The sequence below is a fragment of the Marmota flaviventris genome, chromosome 3 (genome assembly GCF_047511675.1).
Source record: "Marmota flaviventris isolate mMarFla1 chromosome 3, mMarFla1.hap1, whole genome shotgun sequence".
NCBI lineage: Eukaryota > Metazoa > Chordata > Mammalia > Rodentia > Sciuridae > Marmota > Marmota flaviventris.
The window spans coordinates 168,719,285-168,744,905 of NC_092500.1; the positions used below are offsets into that span (position 1 = coordinate 168,719,285).

Here is a 25,621-nt window from a genome sequence, read left to right on the forward strand (position 1 = left end):
GCATGCAGAAGACTCTGGGTTCCATCCCCAGTACCAAAAAATATAAAAACATAAAAATAATAATTACCAACACAAGGTCAAATTTGGGGCAGGCCTATTTTTAAATTCATCTGAAGAATAAATAGCCAGGAAAACTTTTTAAAAGACAAGAGAAACTTTCTCTAGCAGTTACCTAGTAACTTTAGATGGTAGAATTAGACCCTCCTTTTGTGAGCATTTAGAACCTTAGAAAGCTAATTTCAAATCAGTGGAAGAAAAAATGCCTTAAAAATTAATGAAATCTTTGGGTCAATTGACTAAAAACTGAGGAAAACTTGACGTTAAATAATTTACAACATATGAAAAGTAAATTTCAGGTGAATTAGGGTCTCAACATAAAATTGAGCATTAGATAAAAGTTATGGGAGAATAGATTCATAATCCTGGGTGAGCTTCTTCCCAAATCCTGTATACTTGACAGATTTAGTTACACTACAACTTTATAGGTCTGCACTGTGAAACAAAGTTACAAGAAGTAACAGACTGGGAGAAATACATTGCCACACACAAATCAGATCAAGGAAATCGTACAAAGACAGAGATCTGATGTAGGAGTGTTTAGGAACACAGTTGAGATTCACCCACGCACAGCTTCCCAAGTCATGTCCCAGAAATAGGTTAGGTGGTTGATAAGATTTGAGTAATTATTTTCTTCTCTTTTCTATTTTTCTGAATTTCCCTTTCTCTTTTCAATTAGCAAGTTTTAGGAAACCTTGGATTCCACGGTTTTTTGTCTCACCAGGTATATTTTAGGTTTAGGGCAGGGAGCAACTGGGAATTTTTGCTTTGTATCACGATACCCCTACAGAAGTGAGTTCTTAACAGATATTTAAAAACTAAATGCACAAGGATTGGCTAAAACGTGGAGATCCAGTTCCTGTGGGAGATTTGGGCGCTAGCACCTTAGCACCTCGCACTTCCTCATTCCACAGTTCTCCGTATCCTCTAGCCCAGTGCCATCTGCATAATTCATTGCATCCGGTCAGCTCAAATTACACGCAAGAATTCGTTCCAGGCTCGCGCGTCAGCATGACTTCGCGTCTGCACGTCCCGGACCAGCACGGGAACAACCCCGCTCCGCCCCGCCCCGCCCCGCGCCGCCGCTTGTTGTGTTGTCATCACGTGCCCGGGGCGGGCCTTGACGTCAGAGGAGGGGCGGGACTGCGCAGGCGCAGAAAAGGGGGCGGGGGACTCGGCTTGTTGTGTTGCCGCCCGAGAACCGGAGACGCTCTTAGCTGTGGCCGCAGCTCTTCCAGCCGCCCGACAATGTCGTCTCATTTGGTTGAGCCACCGCCGCCCCTGCACAACAACAACAACAACTGCGAGGAAGGGGAACAGGCGTTGCCTCCGCCAGCCGGCCTCAACAGTGAGTGCAGGGCCGACGGACTCGGTGGAGGGATGGGGGAGGAGGAGCTGCTCCGGCCGCGGCTGCCAGCTCCGCGCGGGGGGCGGGAGGAGAAGGCCTCCCATTGGTCTAGGTTTTGGATGTTCGGGTGACTGACAGCTTCCGTCTCCTGTCAGGAGGAGGCGCTCGGGTCTTCCTCTCGGCCTGTGGGTCTCCCTCCCGGCCTGTGGGTCTCCCTCCCGTGGTCTTGGGCTGGGGCTGCTTGGAGGCCACAGTCGCGGGGCGAGCTGACAGGGGTCGCCTAGACCCCGAGTGCCGTCCCTGAAGTGGAGCTTGCGGGGCGGGGAGGGGGCGGACCGTGGGGGCGGAGCGGGCCTCTGGGGGACGTGGGCCGGGCTGGGGACGTGCAGCGGGGACGCCGGGGGATGGACGCGGCTGGCGGGCGGAGCGCGGGCGGCCGGGACGTGCAGCCGAGCAGGTGTGCGGGGCCGGTCGGCCCTCCCGCGCGGCGGCGCTCGGGGCCGCGACCTGAGCCCGCGGGCGGCGTCCCTTTGTTGCCACACGCGGGTCAGGAAAACCATTTGGTAATTCAGTGGTTACTGGAGTCACGTGTGGCGCTGAGGAGGCTCTGCTCCTGCTTTTTCTTTTTTCCTTTTTGAGCTTTCCCCCAAGTTGCCTAAGTGATTTTATTCTTGTTTCAAACGGTGGGTTGTGTACTCAGCAACCTCTTTAAGAACATCCTTGTGACCACCCAAGGTTGCACCCATCACGGAGTCTGGACAGTGGATTTTCAGAAACGGAATTTTCGTGGGCAGGATGGAGTGTCCACCGACTACAGTTGTTTTCCCTAACATTCTGGCGCTCAGACGTCTTGTCCTAACAGTGTTCCTGGTTGTCGTGAGAGCGCCTACTCTTGGAAGGGCTTGCCCACCCTTTCTGTAATTCCTCTCTTATGAAAGAGGTAGCATAGGGCCAGGCGGAATTGTTCAGAAAGCACTTGGGTGCTTAAAGGTCATGCAGGCAGTCGTTTTCATAAGAGGAAGGTGCTTCAACATGACCTAACCATTTTAGGGAAGAGAGTTCCTGTTCTCACAGGGTGGCGGCAGAATTGGGATATTTTAAGATGCTTTCATTATTTATTTCTGCTGCTCCCTCCTTTGATGAAATTATTCCCTAAATGTTGACTTTTCAAAAAAAGCTTAAGTATCTGTGTTTTAGAATAAGATATTCATACTGTTTGACACAGCACAGTAAATAAGAGTCGATTTGTGTATCTTTAAATGTTACTTGTATTACGTATTAATGTGGGACTTTACCCATTTTTAGCATACTTTTCTTAGGTGTATTTTAGAATGAGAAGAGACTTCAGATAAATGTCCCCTGTTATTTACTAGTAAAGATAGAAAGGTCTTTCCCAAGTCCACAGCTGGGAGCCCTGTTCCCACTTTGATCCAATCTGGTGCTCTTTCCAGGACACATCTCTTAAATAGGCCTGAGTGTGTAGTTTATTCTTTCAGCCTATCATTCTGCCTCATGTACAGAGTGGCCAACCTGTTTTATTTCTTTTAGTATTTTATTTCTTAATTTTGCTCAGTGTTTTCTTGTGAGTTAGGAATTTGGTCAGTACATATTCATGATTTCACAGAAAGCAAAGGGCTTTTAACTTTCCTTTGACCATTTAACCAAAAAGGGGTGGTGGTAGTGAATTGTATATATGTTTGTTTTGGTGTCTGGCAGACCTGTGAGGTGCTTGATATCTTTGGCCAATCAGTTCCTGCTACGTTTTTGTTAGTTCCTTACAGAAGTGGAAGGACACAGCCTGCATGTGATATCTGCCAGATGTTGCTTTGGGAAATTTGCTAGGTAAAAATGTTTTATTTGGGATAGGCTGAACTTTCAAAAGTTTCTAAACAGCTTTTTGATAATGCCTTATTTAATTACTGTCTTGTCTTGCCTCTTTGTTTGCTTTTTAAGCTCATTATACAACACTGGACTGAACAAAACAAGAAACCTTATTGATTCCTTAAAGGGATTTTTAGTCACTGGGCAAAACAACTTGTTCAGGCATCTAATACTATCTGAATTGCTGATAAGTTCTAGTACTTTGCTGGGTAAAGTTGCACAACTGAAAAACAGAAGATGAAACTCCATAGATTATCTCTGGTTTGGGATTTTATCTTTAGTTCAGGGGTCAAAGCAGAGTTTGAATAGCAAATTATTGAAATATTTGAAATAGTGAAACCTTTCTCTGATTTTTTTTTCTTTTTTCTTTTTGGCCACTCTAGGGGGACTGTTTGCTTTTATTTCAAATTAGAGGGCAAATATCCAGACTATTTCTAAAGTTGAAAGGTCATTTTCAGTTGTTTGTTCTATTCTTAAGAAAGCTACCAAATTCCTTAAGAATATTTGAATAAGACTTTTATATCATAAGATTCAACATGGCCTATAAGGAAAATTAACATAGGAGTGTAAACAGCCTTTTCTTTCTTTTTAAATCTCTTCAACTACAATGTTCTTGCTCCCCCAGGTATGGCAGGAGGGCTCTTAAGACTGTGGCATATGACATACCACTGCCTTGTAATAGTGTTTTGAATAAATAAGTCACTGGTGTGTAAGCACCTATTTGTGCAAAAAAGTCAACATATTTTTTAGAAGAATGCCAGTGACTGTTGAAGGCCTGTTCTGGATTCTAGCATCAGATTCCTGAAACAAAGTCTTTGAGGAAAGAAGATAAATATATTGTCCCTGTTGAAGGTACCAGTTATACACAGCCTCGAAAAGCTGGGGGGAAATGAGGAGAAATACTCTTCCTTCTTTACCTCCCCAACCCTCAAGAGGATTCAACTGGTGATTATGAAATCATAGGAGTGAATGTCATCACAGTTATTGGATCAGCCTTCATGATCTCTCTGAGCTGTTCCCAAAGACTTAGAAAAAACTAAAAACTAAAAACTAAAAAAAACTTAAAAAAAACTAGAAAATGTCATTGTGTCTATGTACAAACTGGCATAAAGGAACAGCTTGTAAATAGTTTTTTAAAATAACAGAGAAAACATCTAGTTCTTATTTTAAAGCTTGCGTATTCGGAAGATAATTCACTCTGAATTTGTTTTCTACTTGTATTACTTGGACAGCACAATGCTCACATCTTGCCCTGCTTCCTTTCCAAGTGAAAGGGGACTTTGTGAAGGACTGGTAAAGTTAGAACATTAGGAAATTCTTAGGCTGGAAATGGAGTGAATTAGGTGATGGGGAAAAAGCGTGTGTGTGTGTGTGTGTGTGTGTGTGTATAGTATATTTATTGAGAAAGATGGATTTGCTTTTTTCTCTGTTACTCAAAAGATAGAGCTAACATGTAGGCTCTTAATGTGTACATAACTTTTTCTGTAGCCCTGTATATTTCTGTATATAATGTTTCTGAAAGAGAGTTACTGAGTTAAGGAAATCTACCTTTTTAAGGCTCTTAATACATATTGCCAAATTACCCTCCAAAATGTCTATTGAAGCCCCAGTTACAATAATAAATATTAAAAAGAAATATTTGGGTAATGGTTACCCATTGCCATTGGATAGTGGTTAAAATATAGTGCATTTTTATAATAGGTGAGGTGCAATGCATTGGTCAGAACGGTGAATGTCCACAAGTATTGATATTGGAAGACATCTCCAAAGTTTTAGGTGAAAAACGCTACTTACAGAAATGTCCATATAGTACAATTCTATTTGTTTATAAATACAAAGACAAGCACACGTCTGTAATCCCAGCCACTTGTGAGACTGAGGCAGGAGGATAAGTTTGAGGCCAGCCCTTGCAACTTATTGAGACCCTGTCTCAAAAAATATAAAGGACTAGGAATGTAGCTCCGTGGTAGGGCACCCCTGGATTCACTCCCCAGGGCCAAAACAAAAAGTCTTTCAACAACTGTATTTCAAAAAACTTCAGAAGTCTCCCTTTAAAACCAGTTTGCATGTTTTCCTTTGGGAGTAGGAACAGGAGGTTTTGAGGAGAAGCATTAATTCTTTCATTTTATACTGATGTTTATATTTTCCAAGAACACATTTTTTTTTTTTGCAATCAGAAATGATTTAAAAAGAAACAGAATATAATTATTGTAGTGACATGTACATAGTACTTACAGGGATCCTTATCTTTCTATTCACTTTATTCAATAATCCTAACTACTCTGTGAGGCAAATACTGCTATTATCCCTATTTTACTGAGGAAACTGAGACACAAAGAGGTTAAGTAACTTGTCCAGGGAGTGAAAGCACTAAGTGATAAGTGGGGATCTGGCTTGGTCTGTTTTTAACCACTGTACTAACATTTGCCACATAAAAACAGTCTGCCTTAAGCAGAAGTGCTGTGAGTGCGCTCCAGAGTATTAAGGTCACCATGCATTACTTTCCCTAAACTTTTCTAGCTGGGTCTCTCCAAGGTCCCTAAACAAATGCTAGATTAATAATGGCTTATGTATTTTTAGTGCAGAAAATATGATTCACATATTGGTTTGGAAGTTCTTCGGAAAGTAAGGACCAGAAAACTTGGCACTATTGCTGCCTTTTTTCCCTTTGATCAGATGTACATCAAGTACAGAGTAATTGTGTTTTAGGGAAGACCGACTTCCATAGAGACCCATCTGGAACTACTGGGTCCTTAGTTCTGTTTCTGCAGGAGGTAGCTCTGGGCTTTTGTTTATTTTACACATTGGGCTTCTGTACAAGAACTGTTTTTATTGGTTTCAAAAGAAGTTTGAAAATTCTAGAAGCAATGGGAATAGGAAAAAGTTTGTTTAGCATATACCAGTTTCTCCATCTCTAGTGTATGTCTGTCTCTATCTCTCTTTATCTCTTTCTCTCCCCCTCCTTCCCAAAAATATTTTGCAGAACTCTAAATTTTAAGGGACTCCAAATATTCAGTTATCTCTCAGCTTTGCAACTTGTGTTTGTTACTCTTGTTTGATGGCACTGTCCTGGGTGATGAATCTGGGACTGTGATTGCTTCTGGGGCTGCCTTTGATGGAAAGGACAGGCTAACTTTATTTAGCAAACACTGTTCTGAGAACATACTTTATAGATTCAAACTCTTTTTCCATAGCATGTGTATGAGCTTCTGTTTACTAGGCACCTTATATTACTATGGTAGTCCTCCAGGCAGCCCATGGAGGTGGGTCCTAGGCAGTGTTACCTCTGGGAGGAAGCTGAAGGCAGAAAGGAAGGTTGTACACAGAGGGTGGGAGGTAGGGTCAGACTTCCAGCCAGCCAGGTATGCCTGAGCTCTCCTTTCTTTTGTAAGGAGGACAGTGAACTCACCCTCCATCAGGTATAGTCATGGCCTCATTTAGAGTGTATTTTAGGTTTTGACTTGTTTTAGTGATTATTCTGATTGATGGAACTCTGCATTTAGCCCTGGGAGTCTTCAGCACTTCTGTGGAGAATTCAGAGGAATGGCCCTACCAACCTGCTGGGTTATATTTTCTAAAACAAAGTTTATTGTAAGGAAGGGAAGTTATGAAAACACTCTTCTCTTTTTGTTGTAACGTTGGTTTATTGGGTACTGTTATCGATTCTTATTAAAATTCAAGCACTAATAGTTCTGCAAACTCATTGGGCTAGTAAAAACTTTTCAGGACCTATGCAGATTACAAGTGTCCCTCCTCCCCTTTTCATAAGGCTCCACCCTCTTTGACTATTTACCCCCCACAAATCCACTTCTCTCTCTAGCCCTGTGCAGTGGCTTCTGCTTCCAAACCAGCAGGGCTTAATGAAAACCCTAGAAAGTAGGAATTTGCAGGAGAGAAAAGAGAAGAGTCACATTCACCAGGTATGTTTAGTACATAAAAAAGGAGACAGAATAAAAGAGGAAAGGAAGACACAAATATAGGGACTAGAGCTAAAACTTTTTTCCTCCTAGAATTTTTTGTCATTTTCACCTGATTTTGTTAAGAACCAGCTGCATTATTTTTATGCTCTAAATTTGTACATACATTAAAATTTTTTCTTTTCTTTTTAAAAAATATTTATTTTTTACTTGTAGTTGGACACAATACCTTTATTTGTTTTTATATGGTGCTGAGAATTGAACTCAGGGCCTCGCACTTGCTAGGCGAGCGCGCTACCACTCAGCCACAATGCCAGTCCCCAAATTTTTCCTTGAATATAGATTTCTTCTCTAGCAGCTTCATCATTGTTTGTGGTAGTTAGTTGTTAAACCTATTTTGGTGAACTGTATGACTTTTCTAAGTCATATATTTATTAGTTAATTTGTGATGCAGATACTAAATAACTGAGGCAGGCTAAGAAGAGTGTGTGTGTGTGTGTGTGTGTGTGTGTGTGTGTGAGAGAGAGAGAGAGAGAGAGAGAAACTAAAATATTAAAGGCAAGTAGCCCGTCTAGTAATGAAGTAGCTATTTATTTTTTGAAAAGCAGCTTCTTTTTTTCAGGAAATTGTTGATTGTGTGTAGACCAAACTGTAAGCAGGGAGAAAATTATTTTTAGAAAACTTGTTTTCTAAAAAGTTAGTTTTAGATTTCCAGCTTCTTCTAAATTGGTCATTTGCGATTAACCAATTGCATTTGCTGCTTCAGGAACAGAACAGTATAGATTTTGACTTTATTGCACTTTGTTTACTTTCTTCAGAATACTTTTGCATTCACTTTAAAGCAAGTCAGAATTGTTATCTGAATTCGCCATATTAGCATCCATGCACATGACGGATTTCAGTCTTGCTGTGGTTAACTTATCTGACTTGTCCAACAGGTTCCTGGGTGGAGCTACCCATGAATAGCAGCAATGGCAATGATAATGGCAATGGGAAGAATGGAGGGCTGGAACATGTACCTTCTTCCTCTTCCATCCACAATGGAGACATGGAAAAGATTCTTTTGGATGCACAGCATGAATCAGGACAGAGCAGTTCAAGAGGCAGTTCTCACTGTGACAGGTAAGTGAGATCCATGTTTTGATGTAATTCAGGAGACAGGTGGGTTACAGGGCTAATTCCCATGAGAAAAAATTTATTTGCTTAAATGTTCAATTAACAAAATATACCTCCATATGTATTTAAATCAAAGAGCTAATTGACAGTCCTTTGAGGGCCCTCTGGTTTTCTCCAGATTCAGTAATTTTTATTATTTAGATTTTTTTTTCATTTTATTAATTTTTTTTGGTACTGGAGATTGACTCAGGGGCACTTGGCCACTGAGCCACATCCCCAGACCTATTTTGTGTTTTATTTAGAGGCAGGCTCTCACTGAGTTGCTTAGCGCCTTGCTTTTGCTGAGACTGGCTTTGAACTCGCTATCCTCCTGCCTCATCCTCCTGAGCCACTGGGATTACAGGTGTGCGCCACCCCACCCGGCGCCCCAATTATTTTATTTCTACATGTTTATCAGTTTAAAATTCAATAGCATAAATGTTAATTTGTAAAATAAATCTAACTTCCTCCCAGTTTCCTTTGCCCTTGTGTCCTTTCCCCAAGTTGCATTGTGCTTGACTTGCCTCTTTAGAAGTCTGTCTCCCCATAGGAGGGCCACATGGCTCTTCCTTGCACCCTTGTCAGTAATGATGCTGGCATGCAGCAGACACTCATAAATGTTTGACTCACAGGATCTGCAAGTCAGTTCAGGTTCTGGCAATATTTGCACAGTGGAAGAACGAACCTCTGTCTGTAAAGAAAGTTCATTTTGAAGACCTTCTGTTCCTCAGGAGAAGTTTTACTTCAGATTTAATTTTTCTGTGTTTTATGTGGGGAAGCGAATTCCACTGATTAAGGATTGCTTGTGGTGACAGAGTAAGCATTGAGAGAGATGTATGAGTGGAATGAAATCAAGTTATTAATTTGACACCTCTCTGAGCTTTTCCTTTCCTTTTCAGAGGGACTAGGTATTAAATGATATGTAAAGATTCTTTTTTTTTTTTTTAAACTAGGCATTAAACCAGAAGCACTTTACCTCTTAGCCACATCCCCACCCCTTTTTTTATTTTTAGATAGGATTTCACTAAGTTGCCAAGGCTGGCCTTAAACTTGGCAATCCTTCTGCCTCAGCCTCTCAGATATTTAAAACCTCTTAGTGCAGTGGCAGCACACTGTTAGCATTCTGGAGTACTGGATAATTTTCTGGTTAATTAATAGTTAACTAATACTAAGCATGTCTAAAGTGCACACGCACAGGAGGAGGAATAAGGGAAAACTTAAAAATATAAACAGTGACTTTCTTCAGAGGACAGAATTATGGATGTTTTTCCTAACATTTTTATATCTTATAGAAATTATGTATATAGCACCTATTAGTGTTTATCAGAAAAACATGTCAAAAAAGAGAGAAATGAATTAAATCTGCTAGACCTTCCTGCACATCTTATGATCCACTGATGTTAGCAAGGCAACAGTGGGCAGGCTTATTGACTGTGCAGCACACTGAGCACCCGCTTTGTCCCTGAATCATCTCTGACTTGTCCCCATGATTCTTAGAGCCAGGGATGTCTCTTGTCATAAGCAGAACAAGAGCACATTCTGAGCAGTTTGTCACTGATTCCAGTAAATAGCATTAGTCTGTCTTTCAGAATGAAGATTTGTGTTATGGAATTTGTTGAAGGAGTTCTAAAGTTTTCTGTTTAGATTTGTGAAGGTTTCTGCTTAATATGGCCTATTTCACTATATCTTCAAGTACATGAACCTTGAATAGTGATACCACTGTCTCCATTAATCTGTTGTTCACATGGTTCAGGGAAAAATCACCTGTTTATTTGTCTGGTAATCTTCTTTCATTTTGTTTGCAGTTATACATATGATGGAATATGAATACATTTTCCTAAGGTTGTATTTAAAGTTTAGGTTTCTAAATATGTGAAAAGAGGTACGGCGTATGCTTTTGAACACTTTCTTATTACTTAGCTTGCATACTTCAGGCTCTGGGTTACTGTCATCTGACAAAGGAGGCCTAGTACTTTAGCTCAGTAATATCTTACTCACTTGGCTGTTTAAAAACACTTCAAAATTAATGTCATTTGAATTGACATGCAACTCTTTATGTTTGAAGTTGTTGGGAAATGTTTCTTATAGGTGAAAGAGTTGGGATTGTAGAATATTAGTCCCAGAGCTGATTTGTATTTATAAATTATTCTGAAGATATATTTTTGTCCCTAACAGTGGTTGTTAGAAGATAACCCTTGTATATATTGCTTTTTCTCCACCCAATTATAGAGACTTTTAAGCTTAACTGCTTATTAAATTCATCAGGGCACTTTTAAAAATACCAGTGCAAAACCCCATCCTTAGAGCTGCTGATTCAGTTGTAAGGGGTGAGGCAGAGACTTGGGATATTTTACAACCTCCCAGCTTCTCCATAGGAGCCATGGTTGAAGCCTTATTGTATTCCAAATTGTTAGGAGTAGCAAACAGTTGACCAGGGGAGAGCTAGTATTTCTGGGAGTGAGATTGGTGCTTGTGGCAGCAGTGCAGAGGTAGAGTGGTGCTGCAGTAGGACTCCTGCCTTGTCACTCTGCCTGTCTTGATTTGGTCCCAGCTATATGTAAAGCTGGCCCCTAACTTGATGCCAACATTGTTATAAGAACAAATACAGTAAACTGAGGACAAGAATACCTCATTCTGTTTGTTTCCTGTGCTATTGCTGACATTTCTTATTTAAGAGAAAAGTTTTTTAAGTTTATGTGATATGTTTGTTTGACATAGAACCATCTTTTTCCTTTTCCTATCATTTAAGAATTTCCTATGTTGACTATACTGGTCTTAAGATACCTTGGCCTAATAAGTCATTTCTGGTGGTCTTATTTTTCTTTTCAGAAAAAGGAAAAAGAAGGTTTATGGCTTTGCTAGCAAAAGAGAAACCCAGTGGACTCCTGTCCCAAAGTCTATGACTCTCTCAGTAGGGACAAGGGGGCTTTATTTATTTTTATTTATTTATTTATTTTTGTGATTGCATAATTATTATTATTTTTATTTGTTTTAGTTACACATGGCAGTACAATGATCTTGACATATCATACATTTGAATCAAATGGGTTATAATTTCTCATTTTTCTGAGTGTACAGGTTGCAGAATTACATTGGTCATGCAGTCACGTATATACCCACAATAATAATAATATCTATTTTATTCTGCTGTCCTTCCATTCCCCGCTTCCCCTCCCTTCCCCTCCCATCACTTCTCTCTACCCAATCTAATGTGACCCACTTATTTTTATTTTTTTCCCTCACATCGTCATACCTGTATTCTGTATAACGAAGGGGGGTCTCCTTCCCTCTTCCATGCAATTCCCTTTCTCCCTCCCTTTCCCTCCCATCTCTCTTCCCTATCTAGAGGTAATCTTCTCATGCTCTTCCTCCCTACCCCATTTTGAGTCACCTCCCTTATATCAGAGAAGACATTTGGCATTTGTGTTTTTGGGATTGGCTAACTTCACTTAGCATAATATGCTCTAATGCCATCCATTTTGAAGGGGGTTTTAAAGGAACTTCAAGGGTTACATCCCAGGTGTGCTCTGGTAGGAAGCCCCCTGATGGCATGTTAGGATTCACTTGTTAATTTGGGAAATATTCACTTTCCAGATCCTCGGCAGGCCTCTCCTATCTGTAGTTTGTGTGTTCCAAGGCAATTAACTAGGGGAAGAAAAGATAATGCTGTCTCCCCAATCTTGTTAGGGAGGGGGAGAGGGGAGAAGAGAGGAAAAATCTTTTTTTTTTTTTTAAGTAAGCCTTAGCACAATGAGTGCTACTTTCAGAAGGTGAAGGTAACACTGTTTCATTTCCCCACTGTCAATTTCTACCTTCCATTTCTATGGAAAAGTGGGAGATGACATCTCCAAGTTATTTCCTGCTGAGAGAGGGCGAAGTTGGAGGGAAGTGACCCAGAGTTCTTGTTTTCTGTCAGGAGGGGCATGGACAGTTATGGGTATTCAGTATCATAGCAGTCCAGAGGAACATGGTGGGAGTTGGCAGGTGACTGGACAAGGTATATATAGGGCAAGGTTTATGCTGGGACAACAATAAACAAGACAGCAAAGCATTACTTTTTTGATAAACACTTAACATGAAAACAATTAGTATTTCAGCCAGTCTCTGGAATGCAGGACAGCCTGTGTCTCTAGAGTCTTTGTGATAGTTAAATATTAGGCACTCTCATGAGTACCCTTCCTTTATAGTCTCCAGCTTTACTTTTGTTAGGGCTGACACAAATGTACGTCTTAAATTATATTAAAAATAATTTTTTCCCCCTTTTAAATGTCCATGTAGGACTGTGCTCAGGCTATACTCTTCTGCCAGGTGTTTAAGACCAAGCTGGTCAAAACTGACCTTGTTCCTATATAGTCTTAGGAGTCAACTGATGTTCCTCAGAGATCACTCCTGGGGACATGTGTGAAGCCTCCTGGCTCCTTCAGATTTCCTCTATCAGTGGTGCCATGTGCCAGGATGGGTCAGGTCAGGGTCTTGATGACCACATATGTGGCTTCTCTTGGAAGCTTTCTCACTGACATCTCCATATAGTAACCTTATACACATGCCCTTGGTGACTTTAGTAGTTAATGTCTGTTCCTTTGAGCACGGTCTATTTTTCACCTCTATTTTATTTGAGTGTTGTTTTTTTGTTTGTTTTTTTTTTGGTGCTAGGGTTCAAATCCAGGGCCTTGCCCATGCTAGGAAGTGCTCTACCACTGATATACACCTTCAGACCTGTTTTATTTTACATGGGATGGGAACACAATGTGTCTATTGAAAATTCCGGTGGCTCATTGTAGTTACACAGGATCATTGATAAAACTAAGAAATGGACTTAGCACATTGTATTCATTGATTGTAACAAGTACACTTTGTGATCATGTGTTTGCCTAAGAATTCATCTGTAGATTTTGTTGTTCTGGGAATATATTTTGTACTAGCATAACGGTTTGTGTTCAGATATAAGTTTATGTAGTTCACTCTGAAATATCTCAGAGCACGTGTTTTTGAAATAAATAGAATAACGTTTCTTAAACCTTTCAGTTTCTGTTACATTCTTAAGAATTATTAGAGATGCCAAAGAGCTTTTGCATGTAGATTGTGTATTTGGATATTTACTGTTTTAGAAATTTACAAATGGGGCTGGTGGTGAAGCTCAGTGGTAGAGCACAATTGAGAGCCTAAGTCCAATCCTCTCACCACCTCCCCCTGAAAAAGAAATTAGGACAAAATTTAGAATATGTAGTTATTCATTGAAAAATAATAAATATATTACATTTGAACATAAGTAACTTTTTTGAGTAAAAAAAAGCTTTATCATAACAAAAATTAGTAAGAAATAGTGACAATTGTCTTATATTTCACAAATTTAATATCTGGCTTATTAGAGAATAGGTGGATTCTCACCTGATTTTACATCCAGTCTGCTATAATATTACACATCAGGTAGAATTTTCTGCTATAATTTTATGAGATAATGGAAATAGCAAATAAATCCTAATAATATTGTGAAAGAAAACTTAACCTTGAAGACCCTATGAAGTAGTCCTTCAGAACTACTCTTCATACTTGGAGAACTGCTGGGAGCGAATTATTTAATGATGAAAGAACTTTGAAAGAACCGCAAGCTAGGATTCTGACTTTGAAGATCATTTTGCTTTTATTAAAAAAAAAAAAAAAGAATAAAACAAGAGAATGTGACATTATTTGCTTTATGTAATATTTTCTTTGCAGATTTAGCATTGTAAAGGAATTCATCACCACTGGTGAAGTCTGGAACAATTTGTAAGAGCCCTTGATTTTATTTAGTCACTTTCTATCACATGAAATTTGCTTGTTTAGGATTATGATATACTTTTGGATTAACTGTTTTTGTATAGTCATCTTGCTGTAATTTGATTTTCTAATTTCATGTAAAGACTAATTCATTTGATAAGAAGAGGGGTAAAGCTAATAGCTCAGTTCTTTCTCTCCTAGCCCTTCACCTCAAGAAGATGGGCAGATCATGTTTGATGTGGAGATGCATACCAGCAGGGACCATAGCTCTCAGGTGTGTGTGTTTATTATTCTCATTTATAGTAAAGTAAGCAGTTAGGAATGATGAAGGTTCTCTAAGTCTTTTGCTGAAGTATATTGAGAAAGAAGACTATTCAGAAATCTTAACAATAGTTTGAAGCTGTTTTAAGTTACTCAATTTCCAATTTTGGAGTTATTTAGGATAATATTTGTTCTTGTTGCACTTCTTTAGAACTAAGAATTTGGGGCCCTTTCACCCTAAAAGTGTTGGAAATTTTTTGTCTATGATGTAACATTCCTAATATTCCAGGCTACTTTTTGACTTTATAAATAGAAAAACTGAGATGTCTTATTTAAGATTGCAATAAATTCAAATGAAGGCTGTGTTAGAATCGGGTGTGAAAACTTTGCCTGTATCTGAAATCAAAGCAGCGACTTCCAAGGTGAATTTGCAGCAAGAGAGAAACATTCTTCTAAATTTTGGCAAGACTCCTTGAATTAAAGAAGATAAATAATTCACTAGAAATTGATATGGTTGGAAGTATAGTATTAAAAGGAAAAAATTAAATCTTACAGAGGTTTGCATCATAAAATATGGTGAGTGTATAATTGTTGCTAATGACTTAGAACATTCATGGCCTGCCCTTAATCTTACATAGGTGTCAGATCAACTTTTATCTTTTTTTTTGGTACTGGGGATTGAACCCAGGGGCACTTTAGCACTGAGACACATCCTTAGCTCGTTTTGTTTTTTATTTTGAGATAGGATCTCACTGAGTTGCTGAGGCCGGTCTTGAACTTTTGGTTCTCCTGCCTCAGTCTCTCAAGTTGCTGGGATTATAGGTGTGTCCCACTACACATGACTAGAGTACAGATTCTTGAGGGCAAAAACCATCTTCTTTTTATCCTGTGTTTAGGCACTTGAAAAATATTGAATGAATGTTTACATGAGTTATTTTTTTAAAAACCCTTGTTTTGCAGTGTTCTTACTATGCATGATCCTTGGCCTGTTTGCAATAGAAATAGTTTTCCTGTTACTTGATTCGCCCAGTAATCCATTTCAAAAAGCTGCACAGTTTCTCCATATTTGGGCTGTGCTCTATTTTTGCCATTCTCTGAAACCTAGAAATTCTACAGATTGAATACCATATATTTTATGATGCACCATATTCTGTAGAGAAGTTTATAGCAAATGGCAAAGCTTTTGTGTAATGAGGTGATCTGATGAGAATTGTTGATTCTCTGGCTAATGTATGTCAGTTTGGCCCCATACAGTAAACTGTAACTAATGTTTACAAAAGTACATGTCCCCATTCCAGGAAGTATGGCAAAGATCAGAGAGAGAGAGAGAGAGAGAGAGGGAGGGAGGGAGGGAGGGGAAATTAAATCTGTGTTATAGCCTTTCCTGAAGAAGTAGTCTTCAGTCAGTATCAGCTTCTATATACAGACTGAAGATCTAGATTGGTGTTTTCCAAAATGTGTCTGAGGAATATTTGCTCAATGGGAAGCTCCATAAAACAGTTCTGAAGTCAGATTAGTGGAAAATAGTACAGCCCGGCTCCTTAGCAGTAGTCACCCTAGGTAGTAGCTCTGAAAATTCCTGCATTAAAGAAATCCAGTTTCACTAAACCAAATGTTTCTCTAGCTTATTTGACCTTACACCTTCCCCTCCTCATACATACTTCCCCCCTTACTATCTTAATAATCCCATGGAATACTTCGATCAGTACTTTCCTGGGTTATGGAATGACAGCTATACCATTGGGCTTATCTGATCATTGAGTTGACATGGAATTCTAGAGCTGAATACATCCACTTTAGAATTTCAGAGGAATTTGTGAAGTTCAGGAGTTCACTGTGTCAGATTCTAGTAAGATTACCAGTGGATCCCTAATCAGAAACAAGTACCTAAAAGAGCATTGACTCTCCTCAGGCAAAGGAAAAGCCACATTGACAGATCAACCCGTTGAAACAAGGGTAAGTTTTGGCAGAAGCAGTCCCTAACTCTTGTAAGAAAAACATTGCTGAGTAAGACTTTTAATAAGGTAGATATGAATAGGGATCATTTATTTAAACTTTGAAAAAGCCTTTTGCATTGTTTTTCTTTTTAAATTGAAGAAACAATTTAAAATTAATTACTTTGGGATTTGGAAAAATTACTTTTTTTCATGAATGAGAAGGAAGTTTAGGGTTAAGAAACACTTAAAAACAGTAAACAAAGGACTGTTAGGTATGCTTCATCACATGGGATATTCTCATGTGTGTCTGTCTATGAAGGATAGATGACATTTTCAAGCTTCTCTAGGAGGAGCAAGGAGAGGAGGCACTAACATTTACCAGGAGTGTGTGTGCTAGGTTGCTAAATTTATTTTTAAAAATACTTCTCACTTTTAATGTTCTCAGTCTAGTGAAAGAGGTGATATCATCCCCTTGGACAAATGGGGAAAATGAAGCTTGGCCCCAATTAAGTTACTTATTTAAGACAACAAAGCAAGGGTCTTTCTGGGACTGGGGTTGTGGCTCAGTGGTAGAGCGCTCACGTAGCTTGTGCAAGGCCCTGGGTTCGATCCTCAGTACCACATAAAAATAAATAAATAAAGATATTGAGTCCAACTACAACTAAAACATAATTTTTTTTTTTTTAAAAGGAAAGAAAACGGGTCTTTCTAAGCTGTGCATGATCCCTGTTCTTTCTACTGAAATTAGCCACTGAATGGAATTGGTCACAGGAGAGCTCATAGGGCTTGCGAATGAACTAACAGGTCTGATGAGTTATGAGTATGGGGACTGCTAAGGTCATACATTTAGGGAAAAGCTAGTTAAAACTACTTTTAGGATAGTAGTACTCAAGTCTCCATTTTCAACCATTTTGTATCAGGAAATGGACCACAGGTGATCTCAAGACATTTTTGCGTTGTATTTCAGGATCAAAGAGTGTTGGGTGTCATTGGAAGATGATTCAAACTGGAAATAACCTTCTCTGTCTTGTAAAACTGGTCTGTTCATGGATCACAGTATATAGTTTAATATTCACTTTAGAGACCTAAGAGAACAGGATTGGCCAGAGAAGGAAAATCTAACTGTGAAGATAAGGGGCTCCCACACAAGAACAGTCTGAAACGCCCGACTCTTCTTTGAATAGATGTAAGTGCAGAGAGAAGATCATTGATTCATTTAAAAGCATGAATCTCATATAATTAGATCAAGTGCACTTTTACCATTTTTTGGCCATTCCAAGAAGTGGAAAACAATTTAAAACCTGAAAATTAAATTTAAGATAAATGAAAGGAAGCTCAGAGCAGTGCTAAATGAGGGGAGCTTACCATTCTTTATGTAAACATTAGAATAAGAAATTTCTTTAGCTTTTTAAGATGCTATTCCAGAGAAAACTTTGCTTTACTCAGCTGAGAGAAAAATCCCACCATGTTAGGGAGGAAAAAAAGCATAAGCTCTTACTGCATGTTCCCTCTGTTGGAAAGTGCAAAATACTGACTTATTCAAAATTCAGAGCTAAATCTGTGAGCAGTTTTAGAGAGATAGGAGGCCACAGGAGGCAACTTCAGAAGCTATCTGCAGTATGTTGAGGAGTCAGATGTTGTGTGCACACAAGCTAGTCTGTATGCAAATTGTAACAATTTATTGTTTTTGGTTTAGGATGATTTCAGTGCCACTCCAAAGAGCCAACTCATGATTCTGAGTAATCTCCAATACCCAATGGAAAAAGCTCAATTCTAAATGCTACATTGTGTGTCATTCATTGGGATTTGCCAAGTTCAGCAGAACTAGATAAGAGTGGTATTGACGAGTAGCAAGAATCCACAGGGGTTTGCTCTGGTTTTGTTGGGGAAAAGGATTGTACAGAGATCCAGTCTCAAGCTCTCTTCCTTGGGCAGCCATAAACTAGACCTGTCAGAGCTGAAGGCTGTGAACATGCCAGGCTCTGCCTTGCAACTGTCTCCTGAACAGAATGAAAGCTGTGGTCAGAGAGACAATCCTACGCAAACAAAATGAGAACACTTTGTAGCTTTGAGACCTTTTGGCTTGGGGTCATAGTGTTGCATTCCTTAAAACTGAAGAAATAGTACTGAGGAATTTCTTAGTCCTGTGGGTTCTGTTAAAGGGAAACTTTTGGAAACTTTAATTGTTCTTGGCGCATATCTTGGCCTGAAACTTCAGGTTGTCATTAGCAATAAAAATTTCTTTTTCATTTATTTGAGAGAGTAAGTGTTAAATTCTTGACTCAGTTTAAAACAGATTATTCCAAAAAACTTTTTGCTAACATGGTGTCAAAACCTTGGGAAATATTTGGATAGTGATTTATCTAAAAATTGTTATCTACTTCCAGAGAGTAAAACCTGTTGCTTAAGAGCAGGTATGTTAAAGTTTGCCTGGATTGCATGCTTGCCCTGTCACTTCTTAACCGTGGAAGTTTAGGCAGGGTACAAAATGCTGTGTCTCAGTTTCCCCATCTAGAAAGTAGGTTTTAACAGTCTTATATTTTATAGGGTTGATGCAAGTGAAAATTGATGAATATAAAGCCTCTAGAACGGTGGTCGTCTAAGTGCTAAGACCATTATTTATTTCCTTATCGTATTTCCCATTTGATTTGCTTTTCAGCACTTGTATTTTTGTTATATCTTTTTTGATATGTTTGCGTTTATTTATTTTTTTCTATGAAAATCTAAATACATACAAAAATAAGGAAAATAATGTAATGGATGTTCATCTGCACTGGATTGAATAGTTATCTAGATTTTCCAAACTTTAATTATCATTGTATCCTCAAATAGTTTTGAAGTTCATAGTTTATATTTCACTGTACCAACAGTCAATCTCACTGAGTTTATTTTAGGATAGAAAATACTCTTAGGTCATTTTGTCAGCTTTTTAGAAAAATAGCCTTTTTCTAATATGAAAATGGGGCAGAACCTTCTGAGTATAGTTCTTAATTTTCTGTCCACAGATTTGTTTTTGTATTAGAAGGAATTGTACTTTTTTTTTTTTTTTTTTAATTCTTTGTTGAAAGTTGAATTCTTCTTTATAGTCAGAAGAGGAAGTGGTAGAAGGAGAGAAGGAAGTTGAGGCTTTGAAGAAAAGTGCAGACTGGGTGTCCGACTGGTCCAGTAGACCTGAAAATGTTCCACCCAAGTAAGTTCTTTGCGTCTCCCTGTGGGTTCTGCAGGGGGCCTGGAGACCCCTGAGGTATGTCCAGCAAATGCATCTCTGACTCCATCTCTGGATTCCTCTCTCAGGGAGTTCCACTTCAGACACCCCAAGCGCGCTGTGTCTCTAAGCATGAGGAAAAGTGGAGCCATGAAGAAAGGTGGTATTTTTTCTGCAGAATTTCTGAAGGTGTTCATTCCATCTCTCTTCCTTTCTCATGTTTTGGCTTTGGGGCTAGGGTAAGTAAACCATTAAACTCTTAAAGTTTTTTCCATTCATTTCATCCTCATACTTTTTGTTGAGATGTAAGAAATGCATGGGAAAACAGTTTGTATTGCTTTTCTTTTTTTTTTTTTTTTTTATTTTTTAAAATATTGTAGTTGTAGATGGACACAATACCTTTATTTTGTTTATTTTTATGTCGTGCTCACATGTGCCAGGCAAGTGCTCTACCACTGAGTCATAGCCCCAGCCCCATATTGGTTTGCTTTTAATGTTTTAGTTCTAATAAAGTAAATTTTAGTTTAAATAAAATAAACTTAACAATGATTAAACTGGCATATACCTATAATCCCAGCAGCTCGGGAGGCTGAGGCAGGAAGATCTTAGTTTCAAGGCCTTGACAGCTTAGCAAGACCCTGTCTCAAAATAAAAAGATAAAAATGATTGGGGATGTGGCTTAATGGTAAAGTACCCCTTGGTTTGATCCCCAGTACCAAAAAAAATGGGTAAATTAAATTTGATACATGATTTGATTGGTCTACCTGTAGGCCAGTTGGGGTTGTTTTTGTTTTTTAGTTGTAGATGAACACAATACCTTTATTTTTTCATTTTTATGTGGTGTTTAAGATTGAACGTGTGTTTCACATGTGTTAGGCAAGTGCTCTACCACTGAGCCACAACCCCAACCCAAGGCAGTTTTAATAATAGGTTTTTCCCTTTATTTGGAAATAAGATATTCATCTTTTTTTTAAATTTTAATATATTTTTTTATTTTTTATTTTTCGTTGGACACAACATCTTTATTTTATTTTTATTTGGTACTGAGGATCGAACCCAGTGCCCTGCGCATGCCAGGCCAGCACGCTACCGCTTGAGCCACATCCTCAGCCCAAGATATTCATCTTAATCCACTAAGTGAAATTTTAATTTTAGACTTTGTTTTTGTTTTGCTATTGAGAATCAAACCCATGGGCAGTTTACTACTGAGCTACATCTCCAGCCATTCTTTTGTGGCGGGGGGCACATACCAGGGATTAACTCAGGGGCAGTCAACTCTGAGCCATATCCCTAGCCCTGTTTCATATTTTAATTTAGAGAAAGGGTCTCACTGAGTTGCTTAGCACCTTGCTTTTGCTGGGGCTGGCTTCTGGGTCACTAGGATTATAGGCATGTGCCACCACACCTGGCTTGTTTTGTTTTGTTTTTATTTTTTAAAGACGTGTTATGCTCTTTAAGCATGCCCAGTGGGTCATTTTTCATGTATAATCCTCAAAAGATGGATAATCCCTTACCTTCCCCATAAGGAGCTCAGCATCACAGAGGCAGATCCCAGTAACCTTCCATACCCTTTGTCTCTCCTGATGCTTGGTCTGCCTGAGTGAGGCAGTAAGGGTGATCAAAAGCATCAGAAAGAGAGGTGCTTATGGAGGAAGGGAGGGTATGGACCCTGAGGCAGGGGTTAGATTTTAGTAAGTTATAAGGGCTCAGTAGTTCATTTGCCCTAAAGAGGTGGTTTTTTGACCTTGCAGTATTTCTTGCTTTTGTAAATCTTCAGACTTTTCTTGCCTCAAGTGTAGCTGTTGACATAGATTGTCAAAATGAATGTTAAGAAAAGGGCTTAAAAACATTAAGTTGCTTTTATTGCACTGGGGGTAGAGGTAGTTGTTTATTTTTCTTAATTTCCCTTTGCTTGTGTTATTAAGAGGTCAAGTACTTAAGTACTTGCTTGGAATGGAAAAAGTCACATTGGGACCCTAATCCTTTATAGAGTTGTAGTAAGTAAGTAAGAGCCTTTTTTTTTTTTTTTTTTTTGACTTGGTATTTTTATTTATTTCTAATCAGTAAGAGCCATCTTAAAGGCACTGGTAGCTCTAATTTTTTGCCTAAACCTAGCACCCAAGTAATTTCATATATATTTATTTATTTATTTTTTTTTTACCTGAAGTAGCAATAGAACTTTTTGTCCACCAGAAAGAAACATCTCAAAGGAGAAGAGGACCTCTTCTCTTTGGCTGTTCAGTCCTGAGTTAATGAATAGACAGAATCAGATAAAACCAGATCTGCAGGGCTAGTGACTGGTTTGCCTGCCTGTAATCCCAGGTACCAAGGAGGCTAAGGCAAGGGGATCCAAAGTTCCAGGCCAGCCTCAGTTACTTAGTGAGATCCAGTCTCAAAATAAAAAACTAAAAGGACTGGGGATATAGCTGAGGAGTAGAGTGCTCCTGGGATCTATCCCCTGCACACCCCCAAAATTCAAATAAATAAAATTTTTAAAAAAGTCAGTGGACTGAGGATGTGGCTCAGTGGGAGAGCACTAATATGGCACATGTGAGGCCCTGAGTTCCATCCCCAGCACCACAGAAATATATAATAAATAAAAGAAAGTGGTAGCTCCAGGGAGTCAGAATTGAGAACTGTGTGTGTATACTGTTGGAGCCTTTTTCAGGAACTGGAAAGCTTATAGTTCTTCAGTAGGAATCAACCTGTGGACAAGCTGGTATAGAGATGTAGAAACAAGTGAGACATGATCGCTCTGCTTCCTTTCAGCATCTATATTGGAAAACGACTGAGCACACCTTCTGCCAGCACCTACTGAGGGAAGGAAAAGCCCCTGGAGATGTGTGTGGCCTGTGAAGTGGTGTATTGTCACAGTAGTTTATTTGAACTTGAGACCATTGTAAGCATGACCAACCTTTCCCCCTATTTTTACATATCCAGTCCAGTAACTCTCAATTCCAGTATTTTATTCAAACTCGGTTGAGGCATTTTACTAACTTTATTCCCTTTTTGGCCTGTAAGACACTTTAGAATTTCCTAACAGAATTTACTGTTGTTTAGAAATTTGCAAGGGCTTTTTTTCCGCAAATGCCACCAGCAGATTATAATTTTGTCAACAATGCTGTTGTCTCCTGTTAGTGCCACCAGAATTAGACCTGCATCACTCACGGTAGGAATTTTACTCTGGCAGTGTAACTACTGTCTCTCTTGAGATGAAATCAGGTTAGCAAATGATATAAAATGCTTTGTTTAGTTTTTGTTTTGTTTTCTAAGACAGTCAAGCTTCCCAAAGCTTGAATTTATAGTTATTAAAAAGAAAGCAAAAACAAAACAAAACAAATAAAAAAAAAAAAAAAAACCAAAAACAATGACAATAAAAAGCAAGACACAAGAAAAAATATCCTGGGCAATAAAAAATTATTTTAAACCAGCTTTGGAGCCACTTTTTTTCTAAGCCTCCTAATAGCGTCTTTTAGTTTTTAGGAGGCGGGCTGTGTAAATGATAGGTAGGAAATAGAGTAAAAACTAAGATACATCAGCAGATTTTATTACTAGTATGCTGTAATGCTGTCTTTTCTATGATGTGGAATCTTTATTTCTGATAAGGAAGTCTCAGGCCTAGTCATGCAAAATTGCTTTTGAGTTTTTTGTGTATTTGAAATTTCCGTGTAGTAGCTGCATGTGAGTTTTTCATGACTTTACTTTTTTTTTTCTTCATTTTTTTTCCTCTAAGAAGAGACTTGAGTGAGTCCATTTTTGTTGTTAACATAGGCTTCTTGTTTTAGGAAGCTTCACTTATACTCTGAAGCCTTTAAACTCTGAAGAAAATTGCTTCAGAGTTATTCCAAGCACTTGTGCAACTTTGAAAAGCAGACTTGGGTTGTGGGAACAGTTGGCAAAGTTCTGGAAAGATGCCATTTGTTTCCTTCTGGTCCCTCCCTTGCTGGTGTTTACTGTGCGTCTTCCCAAGGTGGCCCCTGGGATTCCATGGGCGTTGGTGATTTTCTCATGTAGTAGTCTTTTCAATTATGTTAAACTCTTGACGTTTCAGAACACTCAGCAGATCCCTTCAACAACGTGCTTTTTCGTTTGTTTCTAAAATGTGAAGCTTTTAGGACCAAATTGTTAGAAAGCATCAGAATTGCCAGTTATTTCAAGTAGATTTTATTGGATTTCAGAACATACAGCATGACTCTGAAGGATACTACTGTATGTTTTATATATAAAAACTATTACTGTTTATGATGTAGACATTGCTATTGAATATTTAGAGAACCAATTGTTAAAATTGTTAAAATTTAAAGCTAGCAATCTATAAAGTGCATCAGGTTGACTTGAATAAAAACACTATGACAACCAGGTTTTCCAGTTTGCAGAAACTAATTCTTCTTTCTTGAATCAAGGTTGGTAAAAATGATATATTACAGAGGAAAGTAACACAGGTTCAACAAAAAATTATTTTCTGCTTTTTTTTGAGAACATAACTGGCTATCTTTAAGAAAGGTGATATATCCAAAATAGTTTCCTGAATTATTTTCTTTTTTCTTTCTAGCATTTGATATCTAAATAATTTTGGACATCTTTTTTTAATTATAACTTGTTTCTGTCTTACTGGTAGCACTTGATTTGCCTTCTAACATATTTATTTCAAGTCTTTGTGTTTCAGTTTCTTTGGGAAGAAAGTATATCTGATGGTCCACTGTTTTGTTGTTGTTGTTTGATTGTTTGTTTGTTTGTTTTTGAAAAGCCTGAATAAAATTGGAAAGGCTGATAAAGAGAACTAAACTGCTATAACAATACAATTTGTATTATAATTGGTAGCATGGGAGAGAAGAAGAAAATTGTACTTTAAGAGCAACTTTTTATAGGCAATACATTGCCCTCTTTCTAAATTCAGTAGCAGTTTATCAGTAGTGCCATTGGATTTTGGGTATATTTGTGATTTTTTGTTCCCAGCATTGAAAATAAGTTCAGTGTTGCCCTTTTTGAAGTTATGGAAAATGATGAATACTTTATCACAGTAGAACTCACCACACGAGGAGCTCATGCAGTATTTATCTATAGCCCTTAACATGTGGGATGAATGTTTATGTTCCTCCTAGACTTTTGTTGAATGAAAACACACTGTCTGATTGGGAAGGAGAATTCAACGATTAACAGTTGAAATTCTGAGATTAATGTTTAAAAAGCTTTACACCTGTTTACAAATTGGGGCTGAAAAGGCAGGTTTCATTTTCTTATGTTTGATGAAAACTGGCTTAAAATATTTGTAAATAACATCAAGAGCAAAACTGCACAACCTTGCACATTGAAAAGTGTAGCAAGTTACCTTGATTGCAGTAAAATTATTTACTAGACTAAAAAAAAAGAAAAGAAAATTGAAGACTTAGCCAGCTAGATGAATTTATAAAAAAAAAACAGTTATTGATATTATTGGACTTAACTGAGCCAAAGTGAATATGCATTCTTCATCTATTTAGTTAGCATTTTGTATCATTAAATACAGTTTACAATACATGTATAACTTGTAGCTATAAACATTTTGTGCCATTAAAGCTCTCACAAAACTTTTTCTGTCAGTATATTATTTTGTACTGTGTATATTGCCTGGGAGTTCAGAGGTCACAAGGCCTCCTCTGTCTACGCAGAACTTGCCATGGTGCCTGGCTGTTCTGGGAGAGTCAGGTGGCGCTGCTGCCCTCCAGGCTTCCTCTTCTCAGAGCAGTGGTCCCTACATAGTGCTCATGGAGCACTGCAGCTGCTGTGTGTGAAGCCCGGTGGGTCTGGAGCCTTCAGAGCATTCCACCAGCCGAGGGGATGTTGTTCACAGAGGAGACGGTAGAGCGAAAGCCAGGAGACCAGCCAGTGTTCAACAAGTCAAATGCTCAGAAGGACATCGGGTGTACCCAAGAAGAATCTGGAGGGCAGCTCAATGGGGTGTGTGCTCTGAGTGCACAAGGCCCTGAGTTCCGTCTTCAGCATCAGAAACACCCTGTACAGTGGGCTGTCTGCATCCATGGTTCCACATTTATGGATTCAGTTAACAGTGATTTGAAAATACTTGGGGGAAAAAATTGTGTCTACTAAATATGTGCAGAACTTT

General features: G+C 38.7%; 1 protein-coding gene across 4 annotated transcripts; it reads left to right on the forward strand.

The window, feature by feature from the left end:
* Positions 1-1,202: 1,202 nt before the first annotated feature.
* Positions 1,203-25,088, forward strand: Bnip3l (BCL2 interacting protein 3 like). 4 transcript variants are annotated; one of them, XM_027926876.3, is made up of 6 exons: positions 1,203-1,405; positions 8,142-8,325; positions 14,317-14,389; positions 19,400-19,503; positions 19,608-19,757; positions 22,288-25,088. In XM_027926876.3, exons 1-6 carry the CDS (start codon positions 1,306-1,308, stop codon positions 22,334-22,336), a joined length of 660 nt encoding a protein of 219 aa, XP_027782677.1. In that variant the 5' UTR covers positions 1,203-1,305; the 3' UTR covers positions 22,337-25,088. The 4 variants fall into 4 exon arrangements, with proteins under 4 accessions (XP_027782677.1, XP_071466699.1, XP_071466698.1 ...); XM_071610598.1 differs by lacking the exon at positions 1,203-1,405 and adding an exon at positions 1,810-1,862; XM_071610597.1 differs by lacking the exon at positions 1,203-1,405 and adding an exon at positions 3,177-3,247.
* Positions 25,089-25,621: the final 533 nt, after the last annotated feature.